At 39.2% G+C, this 22,627-nt stretch overlaps 1 protein-coding gene across 39 annotated transcripts in view; it reads left to right on the top strand.

The window, feature by feature from the left end:
* The first annotated feature begins 359 nt into the window (after positions 1-359).
* The window catches only part of CLASP2 (cytoplasmic linker associated protein 2), a 145,094-nt gene continuing 122,826 nt past the window's right edge, over positions 360-22,627 (top strand). For all 39 annotated transcript variants that reach the window (XM_051768488.1, XM_051768489.1, XM_051768468.1 and 36 more), the window contains exons 1-3: positions 360-717; positions 11,838-11,916; positions 22,413-22,516. In XM_051768488.1, coding sequence (XP_051624448.1) covers positions 523-717; positions 11,838-11,916; positions 22,413-22,516 — 378 coding nt within the window. In that variant the 5' untranslated portion in view covers positions 360-522. The remainder of the gene's footprint in view (positions 718-11,837; positions 11,917-22,412; positions 22,517-22,627) is intronic.

Raw genomic sequence — 22,627 nt, 5'->3', positions numbered from 1 at the left:
CCGGAGGCCGCGGCGCCAGGAGCATGAGAGGTCCGCGCCGGCCTCGCCGGTGCCCGTGAGCGGCGGCCCAGGAACCGCTCCTCCCGCGGGAACCCCCTGAGCCCGCGGCCGGGGTGCCTGCGAGCCCCTGCAGCCGCAGCGCCTGTTCCCGGGCTCGATTTCCCGTCCCCTGGCGGGGGAAGAGGAGGGGCGGCGGCGGGAGCCCTGCCGGGATCCCTCGGGACGGCGCGGAGGCGGCTGGAAAGCCCCGCGCCCCAGTAGGCGGCTCCCGCCGAGCCCTCGGGCCGCCGCAGCCCCGCGCTCCCTGCCCGCCGGAGGGTTCGCCCTGCGGGGAGAGGAGGCGGCCGCCCGTGTGCGCATGGGGGCGGCGGGCGCGGGGCCGGGGCGGAGAGCGACGGGAGAGGCTCCATGAGGACGGCGGCCCTGTCTCTCCCCCCTCCGCCGCCCGCCCTGCCCTGGCCGCGCTCCCGACCCTGAGGCCGCTCGCTTCGTCTCCGAAAAACTTTTCCGCAGCGTCCGAAGATGGAGCCCGCCGGTATGGATTATTTCTGCGACCAGGTACAGCAGAAGGACGTGGGCCGCAGGATGCAGGTCGGCCAGGAGCTGCTGGAGTACCTGAGCGACCCGGCGAGGTCCCCCGATCTGGAGCAGGACCAGCAGCGCCTTGATAAAGTGATCGACGAGTTAACAGCGTGGGTCAACTCCAGTAATTTTAAGGTAAGGCTGCTCGGCGGGGCTTGGTGCGGGAAGACCATGATTCATCATGGTAGGGGAGGTTCAAAACCCCGGATTACTTTTTAATCAGGTAAGAGCAGAAATAAAACTACATTTGTACCAGTTTTATCCCTTCCTCCACAAAGGGAAATTCCAAAATTTTGAAAGGGTGGTTAATGTTTACTTGTTTCTATTCCTCTGTCCTAAAAGAAGCAGTAATGGGTTTTTTGGTTTTGCTTTTATCATTGGCTAAACGGTGTTTTGGTTTTGTTTTGTTGGCTGTTTTGTTTTTACACACAACGTTAAAGAAGCACACCCGCAACTGTAATACTCGAGTTGTGTTTCTTATTCAGAAACAAGATAGGTGATGATTATTTTTTTTCAGTATCACTCCCATTCCGGGGTCCCTGTACTTGAGTGTAATGTTTCATGGGATTGCCATCGTTTTCTGCAGGCCGTAAAGAGTGGTGTTTCACGGGATCTGTATCACGCTGTGTTGTATTTCATATGGTTTTAATGAATAATTGGCTTCTCGGGGTTCCCGTTGTAAGTTTAAACTTGTTTATATCGTCTTTAGGTGACTTTCTTGTGCGTGGGAAGTTCTACGGTATCTTTACAGCAGCCCGATGATGACTCACGTTTCGCTTTTTTCTGTGTGCGTGTGTCTTTTAGGCTGAGCTGCAGGGAAGCAGCGGTCGCGCCCGCACGCACAGGGTAACGCTCGCGAATTGTTCTGACGTCGGTCAGCCGATAAGGCGATTGACAGCTCCGTTTTATTGCCAAGGACGATCGTGTTCGCACCGGCGGTTTTGTAAATTTCTTTTTTTTTTTTATTTAATTTTTTTTTTTCCACCCTTCCCCCTTCTCCCCCCCGCGCGGTGCGGCCGGGGCAGGTCCGCGCCGCCGCCGCCTGAGGGCGCTGCTGGGCCGCGCTCGGGCCAGACCCGCCCTGCCCGGCCCTCCTCTGCCTTCCCGGGCCGCTCGCACTTCGGACCTTTAAACTCCCTGCCATGAGCTTATGGTCGGGCTTTTTCTGTTCTCCGACACTCAGGAGGCGGGCGTAGGGCAGTATGTTCCTGAAACGGGTATATTTTTTTTTTTTTTCCCTCCGTTGACTTTACAACTTCAGGTTGGGTTTTGTTGTTGTTTTTTTTTGGTTTTTTGTTATTTTTTTGGCACGTAACGCTTCTGAGTTTGAGCTCTGAAAATAAATAAGGCTTAACTCCATTTGCGCATACGATTTATTTATTTTGGAAGCGTGTTTGTCGTTAAAGGTCAGGTTAGCTTGAGGAAATAACGTGTGTTGGACAAATACAATTTATTCGCCTTTAAATTCATCATCTGAGGACAGCTGTTGGGGGTAATTGATTACTGTGAAGCCTAGACAGATCTTTAAAAATACCCTTCTGCTTGAAGAGGGCTATCTACTTACTTAACAGCGTAACGTAGAAGTCTCTTTCTGGATTTATAATTTGGCAGATTTGGGCATTAATACTGGAAAGTTGCTTTTCGAAGTGAATTTTTCATAGTGTAAGACATTTTGCTTGTTGTTGATGTAAGGTGACAGAACTCCTTAGCTGTTGGGATTTTAGGATGAATGAGGACTACTCAGTACTCCACAAGCCTCAGTCACGGAATCACAGAATAGTTGGGGTTGGGAGATCAGCTAGTTGAACCCCCCTGCTAAAGCAGGTTCACCTATAGCAGGTTGCACGGAATCACAGCCAGGCAGGTTTTGAATATTTCCAGAGAAGGAGACTCCACAACCTCTCTGGGCAACCAACCTGTTCCAGTCCTCTGTCACCCTCAAAGTAAAGGAAACTTTCTCTCATATTCACATGGAACTTTCTGTGTTTCAAGTTGTATCTGTTGCCCCTTGTTCTGTCGCTGGGCACCACTGAAAAGACTCATGCAAGATGAGTGTATTACAAGTTCTAAGGTTTTAAGGAACAGCTTGCATAATAGTTAAAGTATTTTCGTTATCTCTTTTCTATGTCCCCTTACTGGTGGCTCTCTATACATACAACATTCTATTTCAAAGCATGTTATAGGCATTATATTAATGGCAACAGCACAACATATTGGGTGTTTTGCTCATGATCAATTCCAGTGTTCCTGGCTGCAACTGCCAGCATGTGCTGCTTCAAAATGAAAATGAAAAATACCTGGAAAACTGGTTTGTGTCTTGCAAGTGTGTTTTTTCTTATGCAAGCAGACATGTAACACGTTTAAATGTTACATCTTAATTTGGTATTAAACTTGGGGCCTGAACAATATAAAGGAATGACTGCCACAGGCTTCTGAGTATTCTCAAGAAAAATACTGGTGATCTATTTTGGGTTACTGTATTTTTAATAAGTTGTTGGTCACCCTTTCCTTTACTGAGGAATGGATACGTAGAGCACTTGGACAATTCTGCTTATCATCTCTTTCTTCTTGTATCTTGCTAAAGGTCTTAGAGGTCTTCAGAGTTCCAAAGTAATGAATCCTTCCCTGTTGACATAACTGGCAATATCACAAGCAGTGATAATGGCTGGAGACTGGCTTATTTATCAGAACTGCTGAACTAGATGAATTGGAGATACAAGTGGGGAATTCTGGAGAATGTTTTGAAGGGGAGCATTTTTCCACTCTTGGTGATGGATATGGATAATGAGGGGATAACTAATGTGACTTGCCCAGGTTGTGCCATCTTTCCTTCTGTATGAAAACTGTTCTTGCATGCAGTGTGCTCTGCTGACCATACTGGAAAGCGAGGAGGCGTGATCTGAGAGCTCTATCGCAACTCCTGCCTGTAAAGAGAAAACCTTCTATGATATGCCACTCTAGAAAGTTTTTGCCTCACATAATCAGAAAGGAGAGGATCTGGAGGGAAATGGGAGGGCTGATTTGGTAGACTTGATAATGGCTGGGAAAAAAGAGAATAGGTGTTTAGTAAACAAGTTGGACTTAATGATCTTAAAGGTCTTTTCCAACCTAAATGACTCTGTTATTCTAAGTATGGGCTTGTTATGAGCAAGGTTGAATTAACTTGTCTCGAAAAGATTTTGGCCAGAAGATGTGCGTAACTTAAACTGTTATTGTGGATCTCATTAGAATGAAAGAATTCCTCACTGAACTGAAAATTGTTTGCTTGGTGATCTGGTTTATTTAATATTGGTTGGGACTGACCTCTCTTCTCCTACAATATAGGGCTTTGGTTTTTTGGGTGTCTGTCAATCCCTGTCCCTCCTCCCCAACTGTTTTGCTAAGGGTGTGAGGAATTGGAGTAATTAAATTAAATACAAAGTATAAAAAGTTGAGTGATGGTATTATTCTGCTCATATTCGGTCTCCTCAAGCTCTGAAATACTTGGCAATCTCAGAAAATTGGAACAGTGCTAATATTTGCATTCAGACTCTGCAGTGAACTTCAAGCAGTAAATTAATTCCCCCTTCTGAGGTTATGGCTACTGATTGATATTTGCTGGTGTTACTGGGTTAACCTGGATCTTCATCTGTGTCTACATGAGTTTTGATTAAAACATCTCTTATTTCTCTCTTGTACTTGATAGTTACTTGAAATAATTACAGTATTATCTAACTGTACAGTCTGGTGACTCAAACTGTTCTGAGTCTGGAAATCTGTTTTGAACTTCTGCTGAAGAGATGTGGGATGGAGAAATACTGCTTTTCAAGTAGAGCCTTGCAAACCTACTCATCACTGTTAGCATATTGTAAGTTTTTTTTAAATTGAATAGTTACCCTCATAAAAATTATTTTTTGAGCAGTAAAGGCACCTCTTGGTTCTTTATGTAAATCAAACCTGATCAAAAGTAATAAAACCCCATGGTAGTTGCTCAAGGTAATTTTATATAAAAAGAGTAATTAGGAATGTTTGTGACTGTGAGTCACCTTTGAATTTCCTGCCTTTGTGGTCAGTATATGAGTTTTTATTCCTCAGATGCAGTAGAAAAATAATTAATGATTGCTAGTTTTATGTCAGAGCAGCAGATTGTTTGCCATGGAAAGAAGAAAATCGTATTTCACACTGTCTGTTTCTGATAGTGTGGATAATATATTTCTTTGAGGCGAATCCTTGGAATTATCTTTTATTCTATGCTTCCTGCAAGAGTGAGATTTTTCTTAGCTTTATTTGTCTCAACACCGAATACCAAAAGATACTAACATACCAGTAATGTTACTGCCCCATTTTTGTATTTTCTTGGTTTGGCAAGTATTGATTTTGGTTTGTCTTCAGTTCAACAGAAGGCCAGCAGGAGGAGCTTTCAATTTCCAGAAAGAAAGAGTCGATGTGAACTGTAGTTGTGCAAATAGTTAAAGACAGGCGATTAGAATGGTTGTCTGAAGTTCTTGCAAAGAGATAGGAGCAGTTGTAACTTCATTGACTACATGTATATGTGCTAAGTGCAAGCTAGAATTTAAAATTATTTGAACAAAGTAGAGATACTGAGATCTGAAAAAAAAAGAGGAGAGTTCAGAGATAAGAAATGTGAGGTTGTACATTTCAGTACAAATAGATGAATGCACAAATGCAGGATGTGGGGTATGTGATTAAGTAGCAGACCTTAGGAGGAAGATGTGTGGGTTATTTTGGATCTGAAGTTGAACACAAGCCCAACATATGCTACACAAAAGGCAAATGCTGTAGGGAATTGTAGGACTGTAACTTGCAAGACAGAGAAATGGAATAAAAGAGGACCCACCTAAACCTTTATTTTTCAGTTACTATATAGATCCTGGTACTTCCTTGGTCTTTGTCAGTAAATAGTGGTAATTTAAATGTCTTTGGAAGAGAAATGTTTGAGCTCTTTGCTGAATTTCATTCTTCCTTTCTTCAAGTTATTTGTTTGATCTTGGCTATGTGGGAGTTAATTCCCTTATTCCTATATAACGAGAACGTGGTTTGATCTGTCCACATATGAATCCAGTTTTACTTTTAAAGCTCAAGGATTCAATTCTGTCTTGAGTAATAATTACTGGTTTTTTTCATATATTACGTATGTCCTGTTCATGGAATGTTAAATCAGCTGTTGAATGTTAGCCAAATAATGAAGCAGATCTCCAGAAGACAAGGGACACTAGCAAGAAGTTTTAATTATTTTAAGTTTAATTAAAACCAATTTTGTCTGGTCTTTAATTAGGAATGTGGAATATGTAGTCTCAAAGACTCGGGCATCTCCTCCAGAGGTAGAATTGACAATTCTCAGTTGTTTTGCAGCTTCAGTTTGTGTTACCCAGCCTAAACATAGTCCCCGTTGAAATAGCAGCTCTGCTGCCCCTGTGGCCAGGCGTTCTCTGTCATTCTTGAGGCAATTAACTTTTGTTGGTGTTGAATTCATTTTCCGGTGTTTCAGCAAGCTGATTTGACTCCTGTTACAGGAGATTTAAGTGTATCAGATCAAATATACCTGCAAATCGAGAGGGGTAACAGCAGTGTCCCTTTTAGCCTGTGGTTTGATTGATTTGGGCATGAATAGAGACCCTTTCCAAGCTCTGTGCAGTGTGTAAGAGGAGAGGTGCATCCTTCAGAGTGGAACTCTCAGCAGTCAGTGCATGTGAGCTGTACGTGGTCCAACCTGCGTTTTTAGCGGCATTGCTGATTCAAGCAGTTTCTCTCCCTGGCCGCAGAATGGGGATGGTGCGTCATTCCTTCCTTGCTCTGAGGCGAGTGCTTGTGAGGCTGCACAGTAAACAGGCTTGGGGAAGAGACCTGGCTGAGAAGATGCTTTCTCTTGTTCATTTGTCGGGCTGGTTTCCTAAAGTGGGTTACCATTCAGCTGCATGAATGCATTTCTCTCCACAGTAGAGGAGCTGGTGCAGAGGTAGGAGTAAGTAGCAGAGAATGGGGATCACTGTATGTTTCATACAGTTTAAATAAAAGGAAGTGGGAAAGGAAATAAGAGACCTTGGGCACAAAAATAATTTTATTCTTCTGGAAGAATGAAGTCCTAAAATAAAGGGGTTTTTGTTTTGCTCCATCAATATGCTTCAGAAGGCTTTTGAGTATAATTTTCTTTAGGGAGAAAAAAGCTTTCTTTTTTTTTCAGTATTTATTATTATTTATAAATACCATACATCTCATTTGTCTTCCCACTGCTTTTAAAGAGGCTCTCTTGTCACTTTTTTCACTGCAGCACATGAAGTTTAAGCCACAGTCTCAAGAGGAAAATGGCTTAAAATGTCGAGTGTTGCTGCATTGTATACTTTAGTTTTATGTTCACATCCTTGGAACAATACCTATGAAAAATTTATGACAATAGATAAGAGAGGAGCATTTAATGTACATATAAAGCAAACTGTAGATATTCCTGTAATGTCTACAGTTCAGGATCAAGCTGGAGGCAGTACATGAATTTTGTAATACTGATCACTGTATTGTCCACAGAATACAGAACAGTTTGGAGATCACGCTTTCAGTCCCTATGCAAGTCACTTTGAAGGTAATGAGAAATTTTGAAATAACAGAAGGTTGTAAACATTTTTTCCAGTAACCATTTTGAGTTCTTCAGAATTGGCTAAATGTTTCTTAATTAGTGCGAGGTGAGGGATGATGGGAATGTTAAAGTTCCCAACTTGGGGAAAGGGCATTAAAACATATTTTCATTTTTTATAAGCTTTAAAGTTTTTATGAGAGCATTATGTTTACTTTTTCTGGCTACAGTACAGGAGAGGTCAACATAACATCGACCTCCCAGAATTCTGCCTGTCAGGAAGGTCCTCTGAAGAAGCCAAGCCTTTTCAGTGGAGAAATACACTCATCAGTCTCTGGATGAACATGGGCAATTCATTCAGCAATCCTCTGGTAGTGTAGGTACTTGGACTGCAGTGCTGAAATGTTTTGTGGTTGGTCCTCACAGAGAATTGTGAAGGGAAGATTACCAGAAGAAATAGTTTAGTAGTCTCTACCCCTTCTGAGGCAATGCAGGTTGCATCTGATGTGTATTTTTAATAGTAGCGAATCTTGGATACTCTAGAAGACTCTTACCTTGTTGATAGTTTCAAAACATTGTTTTGAAGTGAGTAACCTTGCATTTTCAGATAAAGGAATCTCTATGTTTGATAATGAACTTGGACTCAAGTTGTTGAACTTGAAGACTTTATTGAGTTACCAGCAATTCTGTCTCTCTCCTTGCAATGTGATGTGATATATGTTAAAATAAAATACACACTATTGGAATTGGAAATGTGTCATTTGTACCCTTGAAGATGAAAGAAGCAAGAGAATGGAAATAATGCTTTCTTGTCAGCTAAAATAAGTATAGATGATATGTGGTACCTTCAGCAGCTGGGACTACAGTTTTGGCTGCTGTCAGCAGAGGCAGCTGCCCAACTGCTAGTAAGTGGCAGGGAGAATGGAGTCTGAAGGTGACATGGTGGGACTGAAAAGCCACAGGGATTGAAGAAATGACCCAGGAAAACAAAAGCTTCCTTCTGCCTATGGAGCCAGGGGCACTTTTTTTGTATCTGTGCAAGCTTTTGTCTTAAGGGAGGAAATGGAATATGGGTAGATCTCAGAAAAGTGGGCAAGGTGGATAGAATTGGACTGGGAAACAGTAAAGGGAGCAAAAAGTGATTGAGCATCCTGTGCAATAGGAGAGCAGAAGTGTATCCAGGAAGATGAACAGAGAGAACTAAGAATGTGGAACTTTAAGAAGCGAAGCACAGGTGACTGCATGTTTTTATATCATGTTGAGCTACTTGCAAGGTGCTTGAGATTACTTGAGAATTGAGAATGTGTACTTTTGGTCTTTAGAAAAAAATCTCCTGAAGTTCTTGCATATGTCTTGTTCCAGCACTGCAGGGCTGGAACAATGCTTGTTCTTGCAGGGCGTAGTTGTTTGGCATGCTCTTTTCTGTTTGTCAGTAATTGTTAGTGATACCACAGCTGTCCCCATGGTGACAGGAAGTGCAGTACCTTAACTTCATTCTTTGGAGTTGCAGATAGTAACCTCCATAATTACCCCATTAGCTTCTCATGACTAGTTCACAGATTGTGATCTGCAGAATCTGTATTTCCACGTACAATATAGAGATCCTATGACAAGGGCATTCGTATTAAGGTCATTTGGCAACTTAATGCAACTAGAGATGGTTTCCTGGTAGTGTCCTGCCCCTAGATGGCCCCCACAGGCATGGGAAATTACAGAATCACAGTAAGCATGCATGGTTATCCAGATATAGTTTGAAGAACAGTATTTCTTTTCCTAGCGAAAACAGAGGTTATCCAGAGAAGAGCAGGGGCAGTTCTGGAAAGCACGTGTAGAAAGAGAGCTGGAAAAGGAACAAGCTGCAGAGCAAGAATAAGTTCAATTACTAATCACTGGTTCAATTCATAATTGCATTTTGTTTGAAACATCTTGATTTCACTGAAGAGTCTGGTCCTTTTTTATCCAGAACAGATAAAATATTTCTCAGTTGGTTTGGCAATTTTGTTATGGTCTGAGAAGTCAAGGATGGTCCTTAACACTGGGTTGTTAAAGAACAGCTCAACAACTAACCACCTCCAGTTCAAATGAGCCTAAATTTCTTTTCCCCTATGAACCTTAAAAGCAGTGTTTAAATGCTTCAAACAATAGTGAGCTGATGAATCAGTCTCAACATACAAAGGCTCTTTCTAGGCAGCAAGCAGAAGGCTTAATGAATGCAGAGTAAGAAACAAATCCATTGATTTTAATCCCAGAAGGCATTCATCCCTCATTGAAGCTGGTGGGGAAAGAGCAATGATGCTGGTGAAAGGTTTTTCTATTAATAGTGGAGAACCCATGTTGGTAAGTGGTCCCACATAGTGTCTCAGAGTTTGGAACCTCTTTGTTGCAGATCAGTTCTGCCTCAGCTTAGGATTTTTTTTTTGAATGCTGCTCATGTGACCCCATATAAATTGTTAAGGGCTCCTTCCAAAGGGCTGCTTGAATACTGCACAGATGATACCTACCAGAAGATGCTGGAACTCAGAGCATTGTGTATCAAAGCAGAGACATGTTAAAACCAATTTACAAAACTAGTAAGAGATAGTTAACTAGTTAACTTCCTATACTCTGTAGTTGTGTGGTTCAGCTGACTTGTAATGTGGAATGAGAACCAATTTTGTAGCTAGAGCAGTTTTACATTAGTTCAGCTTGTGGTCATATCATACTTTCTTACTCTCCAGATATTGTGACTTTTCATAGCTATTATCTTTCTGAAGTTGCAGACCATAGAGGACTTTGTATGAGCTACAGATCACACATGCATGCCTTACTGCTTTTAAGTTTCTGAGCAGCACTTGTTCAAAACAGTAGAAATCTTCCAGACAGATTTTAGAAAGATAATCAAATGTGTGGAGAAGAGTGAGAGACTCTTTAACCTTCATAGAAGGAAAGGCTGCTGTTCGTGCATTAATAGACCCCAAAATATTTGCATGGAAAGGTATCTTAAAAGTTGTCACTGGAAGACAAGTCTAAGCTGCGACTCAAAGGCAGGAAACAGGAGCATAGGAAAACAATGTATATCCAGAATGAATGTCTTATTTCTTTCAGGCATTGTTTTTTTAGATAGAGATTTTGACTCTGGTTCCATACAGCTTGACAATCTGGAAAATAACATTAAAGGAAACAGTTTGTGGGAAGTCTTGAGAGTACTATAAAAGCTGATTTTTTGGGGGGGGTGGTGTCTAAGTAAGTTATTAGTTATAGTATTCTGTTTTCTCATCCTAAGCTGTAGATGCAGTCACTTGTTGGTAATATATTAATTTAAGCCAGTGATGTCATCCACTTATATTTACTATTCTTTGTTCTAGTATGTAATAAAATTGCATCCAAGTAAGTTGTACTAACTTGGAACTAAGTTTTATGCTTCCTGTTAAAAAGAAGATCTATTGTACTAGTACTGAATTTATTCAGATCTTCTTAATTATGGAACTGCTTCTGATCCTAGGTTTTATGGTGGCCTTAATTGTCTAGTTTCCTCCGGAAACAAGGCTCACGTGATCCTATGTGCATGGGCCATGTGTATGCACATGCATATCCAGTCAGATTTTTTTTCTTGGCCTGCTGTCTAGTGTGGACAATCGTGGCAGATAAGGATCTTAAGGAAACAGAGTTGTCCAAGAAAATATGATTTCAAGTTTTATGAAAGTAAATAGCTAATAAAGGGGAGGAATTCTGCTCATGAGTTCATGGGGAAAAATTTGCAGTGCATGTCTTACTTGAAAATAAAGAGGAGGAAAAGCTATTGGGAATGCCCAAGCTTCAGGAGGTTGTTCCTTTGACAAATGGTTGTTCCATTTGCACCTTCATGGGCAGCAAATTGAGTTAACTACAAGATGTGAAAATGCAAGTTCTGGTGTTCCTAATGAACTATTATAGGAAATTAAAAATGAAATCTTGGAGCAATAGGTAGGATCATTAACAGTGAAAAATGTGTCCTGACATTAAAGTAATTCAGTCTAACTGATAATTTCTGATCGTGTTTTTGTGTCTATATCAGTGGGTATTGTCCTGTCATCCAGCTTCCCATAGATGGGAAATTCCTCACAGTTCCAGTAGTATTTTGAGTTTTTTTCTGTTTTGTTTTGTTCGTTTTTTGGTTTTGTTCTTGTTGTTGTTTTTGTTTGCTTTAATTTTTATTTTTTTAATGAACAAATGAGAACTAAAGCTTCCCAAGCTTAACAAACAGGTGGACAAATGGTACGGTCTGAACTGCTAAGGAAAACAGTATTAGCTTCTGTCAGTTATTTTCTTTTGGGAGTTTGGAAAATGATGTAATGACCTTAGTGGATGAGCTAAGTAGCCAGATTGAAATAAACTCTAAGCATCTGGGAAACCTACTAAACCTTGGTTTTGTCTGGGCTTTGTAGCCGAAAATACAAAACCACTGGATTTCTAATATTTTTTTTTCTGAGAAATCTGAACTGCTCTGCTATATGTAAATAAACTTGATCCATTCCAAACATATTCTGATAACTTTGTCTTAAGAAAAACTTTGAAGGAATTATCAACTCTTTAATTGAAACTTTAATTTAGGTTAAGATACAGTCTTTCAGAATGCTTGAATTTATATGTCTAATTTATGTGAAATATATTCTAAAAAATTCTTTAGTGATCAGTTTTATAACATGTTTATAATATATTTTTGTTTCACCAGGTAGCACTACTGGGATTAGATGTTTTAGGTGCCTTTGTCGACAGACTATCAGGACGCTTTAAAGCCTATATAGGAACTGGTAAGTGAAGTATAACTTCATTTTTAAGACCAAAAAGTAAAAGACACTTTCTCCTTCGCCCTTAGCAGCTGAAGTAGAACACGTTGAAAACTTTCTGAGCTAATTATAATATATTGGTAGGCATTTTACTGTTGTTGTTGGAATTGCAATAATTGTATAGTAACGTATCATGATTCACTTGTCATGCAGTCACTGATTTCTCAGTGGCTGGGATTTTTTAAAGGTTCCAGGAATGTCTTTTCAGTAATTAGTTTCATACTGTGTGGTTTCTAACCACTCCCTGAGATAGTCATCTAAAAATTACATTGAAACATAAGTGTTATCTTTGACTTGTGTTAAAGGTTGAAGGTTTTATTTGCAGACCACTTTAATCAGAGCCTTATGCCTGCTGAAGCCTGTAGTCTCTGAGGATTATGTGGTCCACCTCCTGTTAGATAACGGACTGTAGCTTTTAGTCGTATAAAGTTATTTCGGGATGAAAGAAGAGTACTGACTGTTACTCCTGTGTGAAATGTTTACTTGAATGAACTTCACATTAAGAGATCCACATGTGCCTGAGCATGAGACAGTTGTTCTGAGAGGTACAAGCAAACTACACTGCTCAACTCATTTTACTGCTGTCCTTGAAAGGAGATAATGATATTAGGGCAATAACATTGATGTTATATTGCTGGCTATTTTTAAAAGAAGTTTCTAACTTAATGTCCTTTTTCAAAATTTTTGTGAGTTACCTTACGTCATGCTCCCAGATCCCCAGATATCTCAAATTGTCTGTCAAAATTCTAAGCTTTGTCTTCTTTCCATATCTGCTTTTATAGAGTGCTGCAGAATTTGTGTCTATTTTGTGTCAGAGTGTTTTTCTTTGGCTGGTTAATTTTGTATTGGAGTAGTGGAAGAGAACTGGAGGCATACTGTGCTATGCACAATATTGATTTCTGAATAGTCTCCATTTATAGCTACAAACAGTGCTAGGCTTCAGAGTTTCACTCTGTTTTGATTTCTAATTTAGTGGTGTGTAGGACTTAAAATTACAGTAACTTTGTTAAAAGTTGGAAAACTTTTAATTTCTTTTTAAGAATAAACTTTGAGAATAGTTTGAAAACACTATCATTTGTTGATATTTTTTGTAGTTTTTTTGTCCCAGTAGTTAAGTAGTTTGAGATTATGAGCAAATTAAAGATTTACCTTTCAGTACTTAGTAGCATTTATATTAAAAAATCCAGAGTAGTGGCATTGAGTGACCATCAAAAGTGTAATATCAGTATACATTTAGTTAAACTGAGTTAGTAGTGCCTTTAGCTGAAGTTGGTCCTCTGAGAATCTCCAGAATCAAGACCTGTAGAGTACATTGTGCTGAATATGCAAGTTACTGTTGTGCACGATCAGCTTATATAAAAGCTTAACAGACACTGAAATGTTAGTTTTACTAAAGGCAGAAAACAATCTTTATTTTAGATGACTTTTTTAAAGATTCTCTTCAGTTGGTAGCTGTCTCTCCAAGTCTTATAACAAGACTGGGTTAATTTTCAGTGAAGCAGTAATACAAAAACTTTTGTGTAAATGTTTAGAGTTTGTATAGCCTAGGGTTTATGAGAGTAATTAAAAGCACACTGGTGAACAAGAAGACTGCTTCCTTCAACAAAACTTAAAGAACCAGCAGTTTCCTAAATCATTTCTTGATCAAATAAATATGAGTATATTATTTTTTGAAGACAAACATAACAGAACTTTCCCAGGCAATTTAATTATTGCTTTGAAATACTCAAACCTATAGTTAACTTCTCACTTATTGCAGTAAATTACTGTAGGTACTTGCATTTTCACAGAAGATCAGGATTGCACCATGACTGTAGTGAAGGATGATGTATATGTAAAATACTTACTGAGTCTGTTCTCTGCCTTTTTAAAAATACAGTGAATCCTATTTTCTAGGTCAAGTTCCATTTCTATAGCTGGTTTTTTTTTTTTTTAATAAACTACTGGTTTTTTGGTCATAAAAATGCCTGGAGCCCTAAATGTATTTTTGTAATAAAGAATGTTACACTTTGGTGACCCTGAGATGTTTTTATTCGTGACTCAGATCTCAGTAAATGATGGAAGTATAATAATGTATTACTGGGCAAAACATATTCCACCCCACCCACCTCCCCCAGTCCCGATTTAATTTCCTGTTCAGTTATGATGGGGATAGAGTGAAGAGAAGAACAACTAATGTGACTGAATATTCACCTCCATAAGCGTGACAGGCTTTTGCTATGAAGTGAAAACCACAAATACTCTATTATTATTTCAATCTTTACAACTACATTTGGGCAAAATCAATACAATAGTTGTAGGACAGATGTTTTCCAAAATTTCAAAGACCATGTTAATTATCTTTGTATTGAAGTATAATGCCTGATAAGAGACTTAAATCAGTTTCCTAGGCAACAATCTAATGTTGCAGTAAATTTCTTCAGAGGTGTTATCCTTTTATGATTAACCACATTGCACATTCTCTGCAGCTGGCATCAGTGTCCTGGAAATCTGGACACACAAATTCAGAATCTTTCTTTTAGCACTTGCAGTTAAGATTCTTGAAAATACTTTGGAAGGGATAAATATCAGGGTATGTGTTCATTCATGAGATTATGTGTCTGTATTCTGGGACAAATAAAGCAGTGTTTAAGTGTTACACCTTTTGATATTTAAAACTACTGCTTGTTCTGTGATTAAAAGAGATTACATAAGAGTACATAATTACTCTGTCACAATCTCTTTTCCCAGGTGATGGCATATAAATAAGAGAATATTAGAATTATAGACGTACGTGTCCATGTGATAAAATTTCTGGGAAAAGTCTTTGCACTTGTTTTCTAAAACAAGTGATGTTACTTTGCTCTCTTTGTTATTGTCAAAAGGAATGGGAAAAGAAAAATATCATAAAGGTATATGGAAACTGTTTCCATTTTAATGCAGAGTGTATTATTATGACATTTTTCTGCATATATTGAACTGAATACAATATATTGTTATATGTATACATATATGCATATATTCAATATATATGCATATATATATTGAATTGTCCTTTAGTCTATTATATAACTATATTGTCATTTGCTTTCACATGCAGCCTTATAAGATGTCACAAAATATATTTTGCTTATCTGCAAATTAAAAGAAATATATTTGACAGTTAAAAAGATCTAACACAGATACCCAGGTTATATTTGTGTATGTACATATATGTGTAAGTGTGAAATAGGGAGACACCTTTTACACAGAAAAACTCCATATGTAAATATGTGTGTATATGTTTAAAGTAATTTCAAATTCTTCTTACAGTAAAAAGAAAACACAGGGCAAAAATAATTTTGGAAGATAGTTGTAGTGCCGTATACTAATATGTGAAACCGATTTGAAGTGTTTAAATTTTTTACCAGGTAGCTTCAAGAAGTGTTGGAAAAACATTTAAATTAGATTCCTTGGAACAATTTCAATGTTCTCTCGAATTTATGAGCATGCAAACGTGGCTGCTCATGGCCTGGATGGCTGAGCGCAGAGAGTGGTGGTGATTGGAGGTAAATCCAGATGGTAACTGGATTCAAGTGGTGTTCCTCAGGGCTCACTGTTGGGGCTGTTGAATATCTTTATCCATGATCTGTACAAGGGGATGGAATGCACCCTCAGTCAGTTTGGAGATTAGACCAAGTTGGGCAGGAGCGTTGATCCCGATGGAGGGTAGGAAGGCTCTGCAGAGGGATCTGGAAAGGCTGGTTCAATGGGCTGAGGCCAGTGGTGTGAGGTACAACAAGGTCAAGTGCCAGGTCCTGCATTTGGGTCACAGCGGCGCTACAGGAAAAGGACCTGGGGTGCCTGAACATGAGCCAGCAGTGTGCTCAGGTGGCCAAGAGGGCCCATGGCATCCTGGCCTGTATCAGGAGTCATGTGGCCAGCAGGACTGAAGCAGTGATTGTACCCCTGTGCTTGGTACTCGTGAGGCTGCACCTCAAATCCTGTGTTCAGTTTTGGGGCCCTCACTACAAGAAAGACATCTGAGGTGCTGGAGCAAGTCCAGAGAAGGTGATGAAGGGCCTGCAGAAGTCTGATGAGAAGCAGCTGTGGATTATGTAGCCTGGAGAAAAGGAGGCTCAGAGGGAATCTGATTGCTCTCTACAACAACTTGAAGGTTATAGTGAGATGGAGGTCAGTCTCTTCTCCCAAGGAACAAGCAATAGGACAAGAGCAAATGGCCTCAAGTTGCCCCAGGGGAGGTTTAGATTGGATATTAGGACAAATGTCTTCATGAGAAGTGTTGTCAAGCATTGGAACAGGCTGCCTAGGGAAGGGGTTGTCACCATCCCTGGAGGTATTTAGGACATGTAGATGTGGCACTGAGGGAGATGGTTTGTGGTGGCCTTGGCAACACTGGGTTTAATGGTTAGACTTGATGACCTTAAGGGTCTTTTCTAACCTAAATGGTTTTATGTTGCCTGATGTGTTTTAAAGCTCTTGTGAGGCCTTGCCACATGCATTAGTTTTTTGAATGATTTGGATTAAAAGCATTTACTACAAGAAGTACTTTTTTGAGGACACCCAAGTTGTAAATTTTTGCTTTTCCTCTTGCTTAATGGTTGAATTTTTTGGACGGAAAAAAATGTGCAGTTTATTCAAGATGTGACTTTTCAATAGGTGGTTTTGATGTGGTATGGAGAAATTCTTTGAACATCCATGAAATCCGTGAAAACCAAAAATTATATTAGTCTGAGCTACTATGGATATATATAACATGTAGGAAAACACTGGATATTCCAGTTTTATGGCCTGACAGATCTTTATTCTCATTTTTCATCTTTGTTAATTTCATTAAAATGAATTGAGACTAATGGCATGTTCTACTGGGGATTCAAGGTTACAAATGGTTGCAGAACAAGTAAACATAAAACCTGGAATAATTAAGTTGGAAGGGACCTTTAAGATCATCTGGCCTATGTCTTTGCTTTAAATATGGCTAAGCTCAGGTGTAGAAAACTTTGAAATTAAATCAAATAATTCAAGAAATTGAGTTGCTCAGGTAACGTAAAGCAAGCTTTTTTTTTATGTATGTGAAAGAAGTCCTGTCTCAAGGATGCCTTGTTGCATCTAAATGCAAGTCATGTGTTTGTCTGATATTGCTGTTTCATTTTATAGCTTATTGACCTCAGGAAAAGCAGTTTTGCATTGTTGTAGGATTTTCTTAAACAATAAAATGCAGACAATTTCATATTTTTTTTTTTTTTTTAGAAAGGGCTTTTAGAGGACAGTCCATTATTTGTATTTTTTCCTCCATAACATCTGCTTTTATATTTTCAAATTTGTTAAAAATATGAACTTACTACAGCATCTCAGAAAATCCTTAAATTTTCTTTGGTTCCCTCTACAGTTAATGGTCACAGCTAATGGTCATAACTGATTTAAGCTGCAACTTCTTTTCATCTTGGTGAAACTTTAATTAAAAAAACTCTAAAACTTTAATTAAAAAAAAAAGAAAGAATCTATGCAGCCTTGCAGTGCTTTTTTTTTTTCTGTCCTGACTGGCTAGCACTGGAATTTTTTTAGTAGTGAGGATGAATTTTTCCTGAAGCAATCCATGTTTGAGTGATAGGCTGTGATTCAAAGTACCAACTGCTTGCTGCTCATGGAGTTTTGACTGTATGACACCTAGAAATGAAGTGCTGCTAGATCAGAGTAGAGAAACCCTAGCCTTTCTTGGTTTCTGTAGGATTCTAATTAGTATTAGTTCTCTAAAAAACCTAGCCTAGATCTTAGCCTAGAGCTAAGAATATTTCAGAAGATGGCATGAACATTTTTTCTTCTGGTTTTCTTTCTAGTCTAATACATCTCTTGCAATTCTCTTCTCATATTCCGAGACTGACACCTAGATAGATTCATGGATGTATCATATTAAAAAATGTGTTTGTTTTTTCCCCTCTGCTACTGATGATGAAAAGTATGTCTCATTAATCTCATTAATGCTTTTCTTAATTAGCTCCTAGAGACCCCAAGAAGCTCATTATTAATGTCTGAGATGGCTTTTGATTAAACTGACTGTGACCTGGACTTTATATTGAGGAGGGGAGCAGTGAGGACCTCTCTGAGAGTCTGCTAATGGTTCTTTGCTTAGAAGTAGCCCTTGGCCATGTGGATCTGTCAGACTCAGCCTGTTGGTGGCCCCGTAGGAGCCCCTGTAGGATTCCATTATCTCCTGTGCATCTTGCCCAGAAGAACAGAGACTGCTCTAATTGCGGAGGCAGCTGTTTCCTTCCCTCCTTTCTAATGACAGCTGTTCAATGCTGCTGCCTGAGCTGGCAAGGTTTCTGAGGAAACGAGGAAGATATTGCTGCCTAGGTTTAATCTGTTTCTGTCCTCAAAGACTTTTCTTTTTAGTAGCAGAGTTTTTACCAACACCGATGATGTTTCCTCGGTAAAGATTCTTACTTGCTTAATGCCTTTTTGTAAGTCTTTGTGGTAATGTAGTATCTAAAGTTGGTTCTTAGATATGGGTAGATGTGAGACTTAAAATGGGCACAGGTATACAAAGAGCAGGTATAAGTAGTCAGGAGAGAAGAAAAAGCAGTAATAGAAACTGAAAAGCTCCAGAAGGAACTCTTGTTAAAGTTTAACAAAAGGAAACTGTTTGTGCTACCTATGTCATTCTTTGCTGCATGGGTCATATAGTTAAGCTGTTAAGGTTTGAAAAATACACTGAGTGCAACACTAGGCACTGACTTCTGTGATTTACTTGTTTTATCACCCTCAGTCCTGGTAGAGGAAATAAATTTTTAATCTCTCAAAGCTGTATTCTGACTTGAAGGCTGGTTTTGGACTTAACTCATGCATCTAGTGTCCAACTAGTGGTGATAAAATTATTATGTGAATTTGTATAAAAAGAAAATTTGTTTAGGTTTACCAAACCAAGAGAAGGAAGACAATGGAAAAAGAAGCTGATGGGATAATAACCTTTGTTAGGGATATAATAAAAAGTAAAAAGGAATAAGTAACAGATCAGATGTAAATAGAAGGTAAATCTGGTAGAATCAGTGTGCTATAGAATATTTTTGCTAACAGTTTTAAATTTTTTTCAGTAATCAAAATGTGTAAAACTGGGGTAAAGCAATGTAGAAATCTTAACAGACAAACCTCAGGAGTGGTTGGAAGCAGTAGAAAGCTTTGGCAATATCCTAAAATGTGGCAAAAAAGCAAGTTGGAATATAATGCTTTGCCAAAAACATACAGCAACTGTAAAAGGAATCATGGTCTCCTAAATTTAGTGTAATGTTTCTCAGCATACTAGCAGAAATAAATACCAGAAATAAAGATGTCATATGTTATTAGGTTTTCCAAAATCCCTTTGAAATAATTAAAGAAACTAGGCAACAGAAGACGTAAGATGGATAAGGTTAATACGGAATTGTAGGAATGTGTGAATCCAGACTGAATGTGACAAATTATATACTTCACTGAGTAACTTGTTAGGAGGCTACCACTTTGAATACAGCCTTCATGTATGGTCCTACTTCTCTTTCCTCACCTTTCTTTTAATTCCAGCATCTATTTGAGGAGGCAGAGCTGTTGCTTTCATGTAATAGCGCCTGGTTTACCTTGATGTAGAGCGAAAGCCTGTGTTGCACTGTCATCCCTGATGCTCGGCTGTAATTGCTGCTTTGGGCTTAGGTGAGGTTTCTTATGAGAACTCAAAAGATCCTTGTGCTCTGTGATTTTTGACTGGGTAGGACTACAGAGGCACAGGGAGAGGCCATGAGACTTAGAGTTGGGACAAGAGAAGGGTGATGAGCAAAACAAGATGCTGGGATGGACCCAGGTGTTTCAAACCTTGTCAGAATTTTTTAGGTAGGAACATGTGTTTCCCACTCATTCATAGGCAGGACATCTAATATGATTTCAGCTATTTTTCACTGTAGTTCTCCCTAGACATGCCTTAACATTTGGAGAAAAAGTGATAAAGCCATGAGGAATTCAAATTGAAATATGTTTGGTGAAGTTCCCGTTCTAGTTGAGCGTTTTGAAACTTGATCAATAGACAACCAACTTCAAATAATTTCCTATAGGAGCTTATTCTGACAGAAAAGATGAACTACCAAACTGAAAACCAGCTGGTGGTTGCCAGCCTTCAGCAGCCTAATTTCATTTGTCTTGTGCAAACAGAATATATCATGTCTTATATGGGGTCTTACAGAAACTTGAGATTTAGGAGGAAAAAAAAGCCAAGCCTGCAGACATTTGGGCCCTTCAACAGCTCCCACAGCCAGTTGTTCTTTGCCTGAGCTCCACAAGTGACAAGTGTTCAGTAGCTGTGCACACTGAAGTCTGCAGGCTGTGTCATAGCTTAGTTTAACTCGGTGACCTCATCTCTGTTCAGCAGCTTCTAGGAGCTGTTCTCTGTGCTTGCCTCAGTGATCTGAGCGGAGCCCTGGTATCTGCAGCTCCGTCAAATGACTCAGCGTGCTAATTAGTCACAAAGGAGCCGTGTTCCCACAGGACTGGCACTGGCTGTTTGTTTCCCTCTCTGTAAAGCTAGAGTTGCCTTCAGCAACAATCAGGCTAATGTGGTGGACCTCGCTAGTAATGTATGGTGTGAGAACAAGGTCGGTTCAGAAGAGCTGAAAATGGTCATGAAAAGTACTGTTGGCAAGGAAAATGTAATTAGTAGGTATAACAGTGATTGGAAGTTTGTGGGAGGGGTCAAGTGTACTCCCAAAAATCACTTGAGTTCTGGATGTTTCTTCTTCATTCACAAAATGGAAAAAAAATCCAAATCCAACCACCAAACAAAACAGAAGCACCCCTTAAAAATCCTAAACCAAACCATTAAGGCAATACCCCACACCATCAAAACACAACAATCGAACTCAAACAAAAAAACCCCAGACTCTTCTCTCTAAACAGTAAAATGAAAGTAGCTGTAATAATTTCTTCAGAGGAGAAAGGGAAGAGAACCTAGATGAAAAACCTTGATAATGGTGGCGGGAGATGTCAGTGGAATATCCAGAACCAGTAGAATTAAATACTCAGATTAGGACAATAAGAAAGTGTTCAGATATCACTGGAGGGAAAATTCAGGCTTGAGCAATGTAGTTGTCCAGTAAAAATCATGGTACAGAAATGGCTGCTGTTTTTAATGTAGGAACAGAGGACTGAGGAGACCTTCTGAGTTTGATTCTGTTCCCTTTCTTTTGCTGGTGAATTTATTGTTTAGTTATTGCTATAAAGTTATTAAGTACTGATAAAATTATTTCAGATCTCATTTTCAAAAAGTGGTGTGATATAGTTATTTCTTCTATGAGTAGAAAAGGAAAATTAATTTTTAGCATCTTAACTAGAGTGCAGGAGCAGAAGGATGAGCTGGGTGAGTATTGTGGGCTGTGTTGAGTAAGTTTCACCTAAATTATGTGACTGATACTTGCAGCTCTTAGAAAACTTGATCAGATCAGAAACAAGAGCTGATGCAGAGGGCTGAGCTGTCAGCAGGTAAAGGTTACCATTAGCATGTAAACTGGCTTTTTCTAGGTGGTGTAACACCTGCTTATACTGACTTCAAAGCAGTTGTCCCGCGGGAGATGACACCTCCACCAACTCCATGTCAGTTGTACTTCCCGAGGGAAGGCAGTGCACTCTGTGTCATCATCCCTCGTTTTGAAGCAGTGGTACCGAAAGCACAGGGGGGAAGAATCTCACAAAGTGTGTGTTTAGGCCCCAGGTGGAGGACTGGGCACTAGTATAGAAGGATATCTTGCAAAACACTGATCTGAGTGTCCATTCAGATATCTTTCCTAATACTGTAGCATTAATTTCTTTGATGTAATTATAGACTTATATCTGGCAAAGCAAGCAAAAAGAATTAGCAAGTCCTTTGATTTTTTTTTTTCTGACTCTTAGGATGTGAAGCATGATCAGCTATCATGCAATTTCAGTTAAATATTATTTGAGGATGCTTATTTTAAAATAGTAACTTTTACTGAAGTAAGGCAGAGTTTCTTGAAAGTACACTGTGTGAATAGAAGGATTTGAAACTTCTAAATTTCTTTTTAATTAACAGCAAAATCCCACTAATTTTAAAATAGTCCTCTTTTCCTATTCCAATTCTTTGCCACTCACCATGCCCACCATTATTTTTCAGAAAAGCCAGATATTCAGAAGTTACTGGCATATTTTTTGAAGATTAAATTGAAGTCGTTCATACAGTTTTTAAGATGGGAAGATTGCTTTCTTTTTAACCTGTTGGAGGATACTATTTTCTTCCATTTCAGTCCAATGCATTTGTTGTTAGTCTTGTAAAATACTCAGAAATTCATTTGAGACTTAAAAATATTTTGACCTATTTAAAATCAGCTTTTATTTTTGAATGACATATATATCAAATCTGTTTCAGGGAATATCTTTTAAAAATCTCCATTTTAGAAATCTCCAGGTGTTTAATCTTTTGTATTTTCTTTTTTTTTTTCCCTCTCCTGTAGTTCTCATGCCTTTGATAGATCGTATGGGAGATGCCAAAGACCAAGTTCGAGAGCAAGCACAGAATCTTATATTGAAATTGATGGATGAAGCAGCACCACCCATGGTATGATTACTTAATGTAGATTCAGATGTAGGCCTCCAGTGAGCTTATGACTTATGTATGAACTTTGACTATGTCACAATGTTATGGTGACTATTAATGGTGTAAGTAGTA

Source organism: Manacus candei, unplaced genomic scaffold (assembly GCF_025592945.1).
Source record: "Manacus candei isolate 608988 ecotype Guabito, Panama unplaced genomic scaffold, ASM2559294v1 h1tg000095l, whole genome shotgun sequence".
Classification (NCBI taxonomy): Eukaryota; Metazoa; Chordata; class Aves; order Passeriformes; family Pipridae; genus Manacus; species Manacus candei.
The sequence above is the reverse complement of the archived record's forward strand: the minus strand, read 5'-3'. Positions and strand labels throughout refer to the sequence as shown.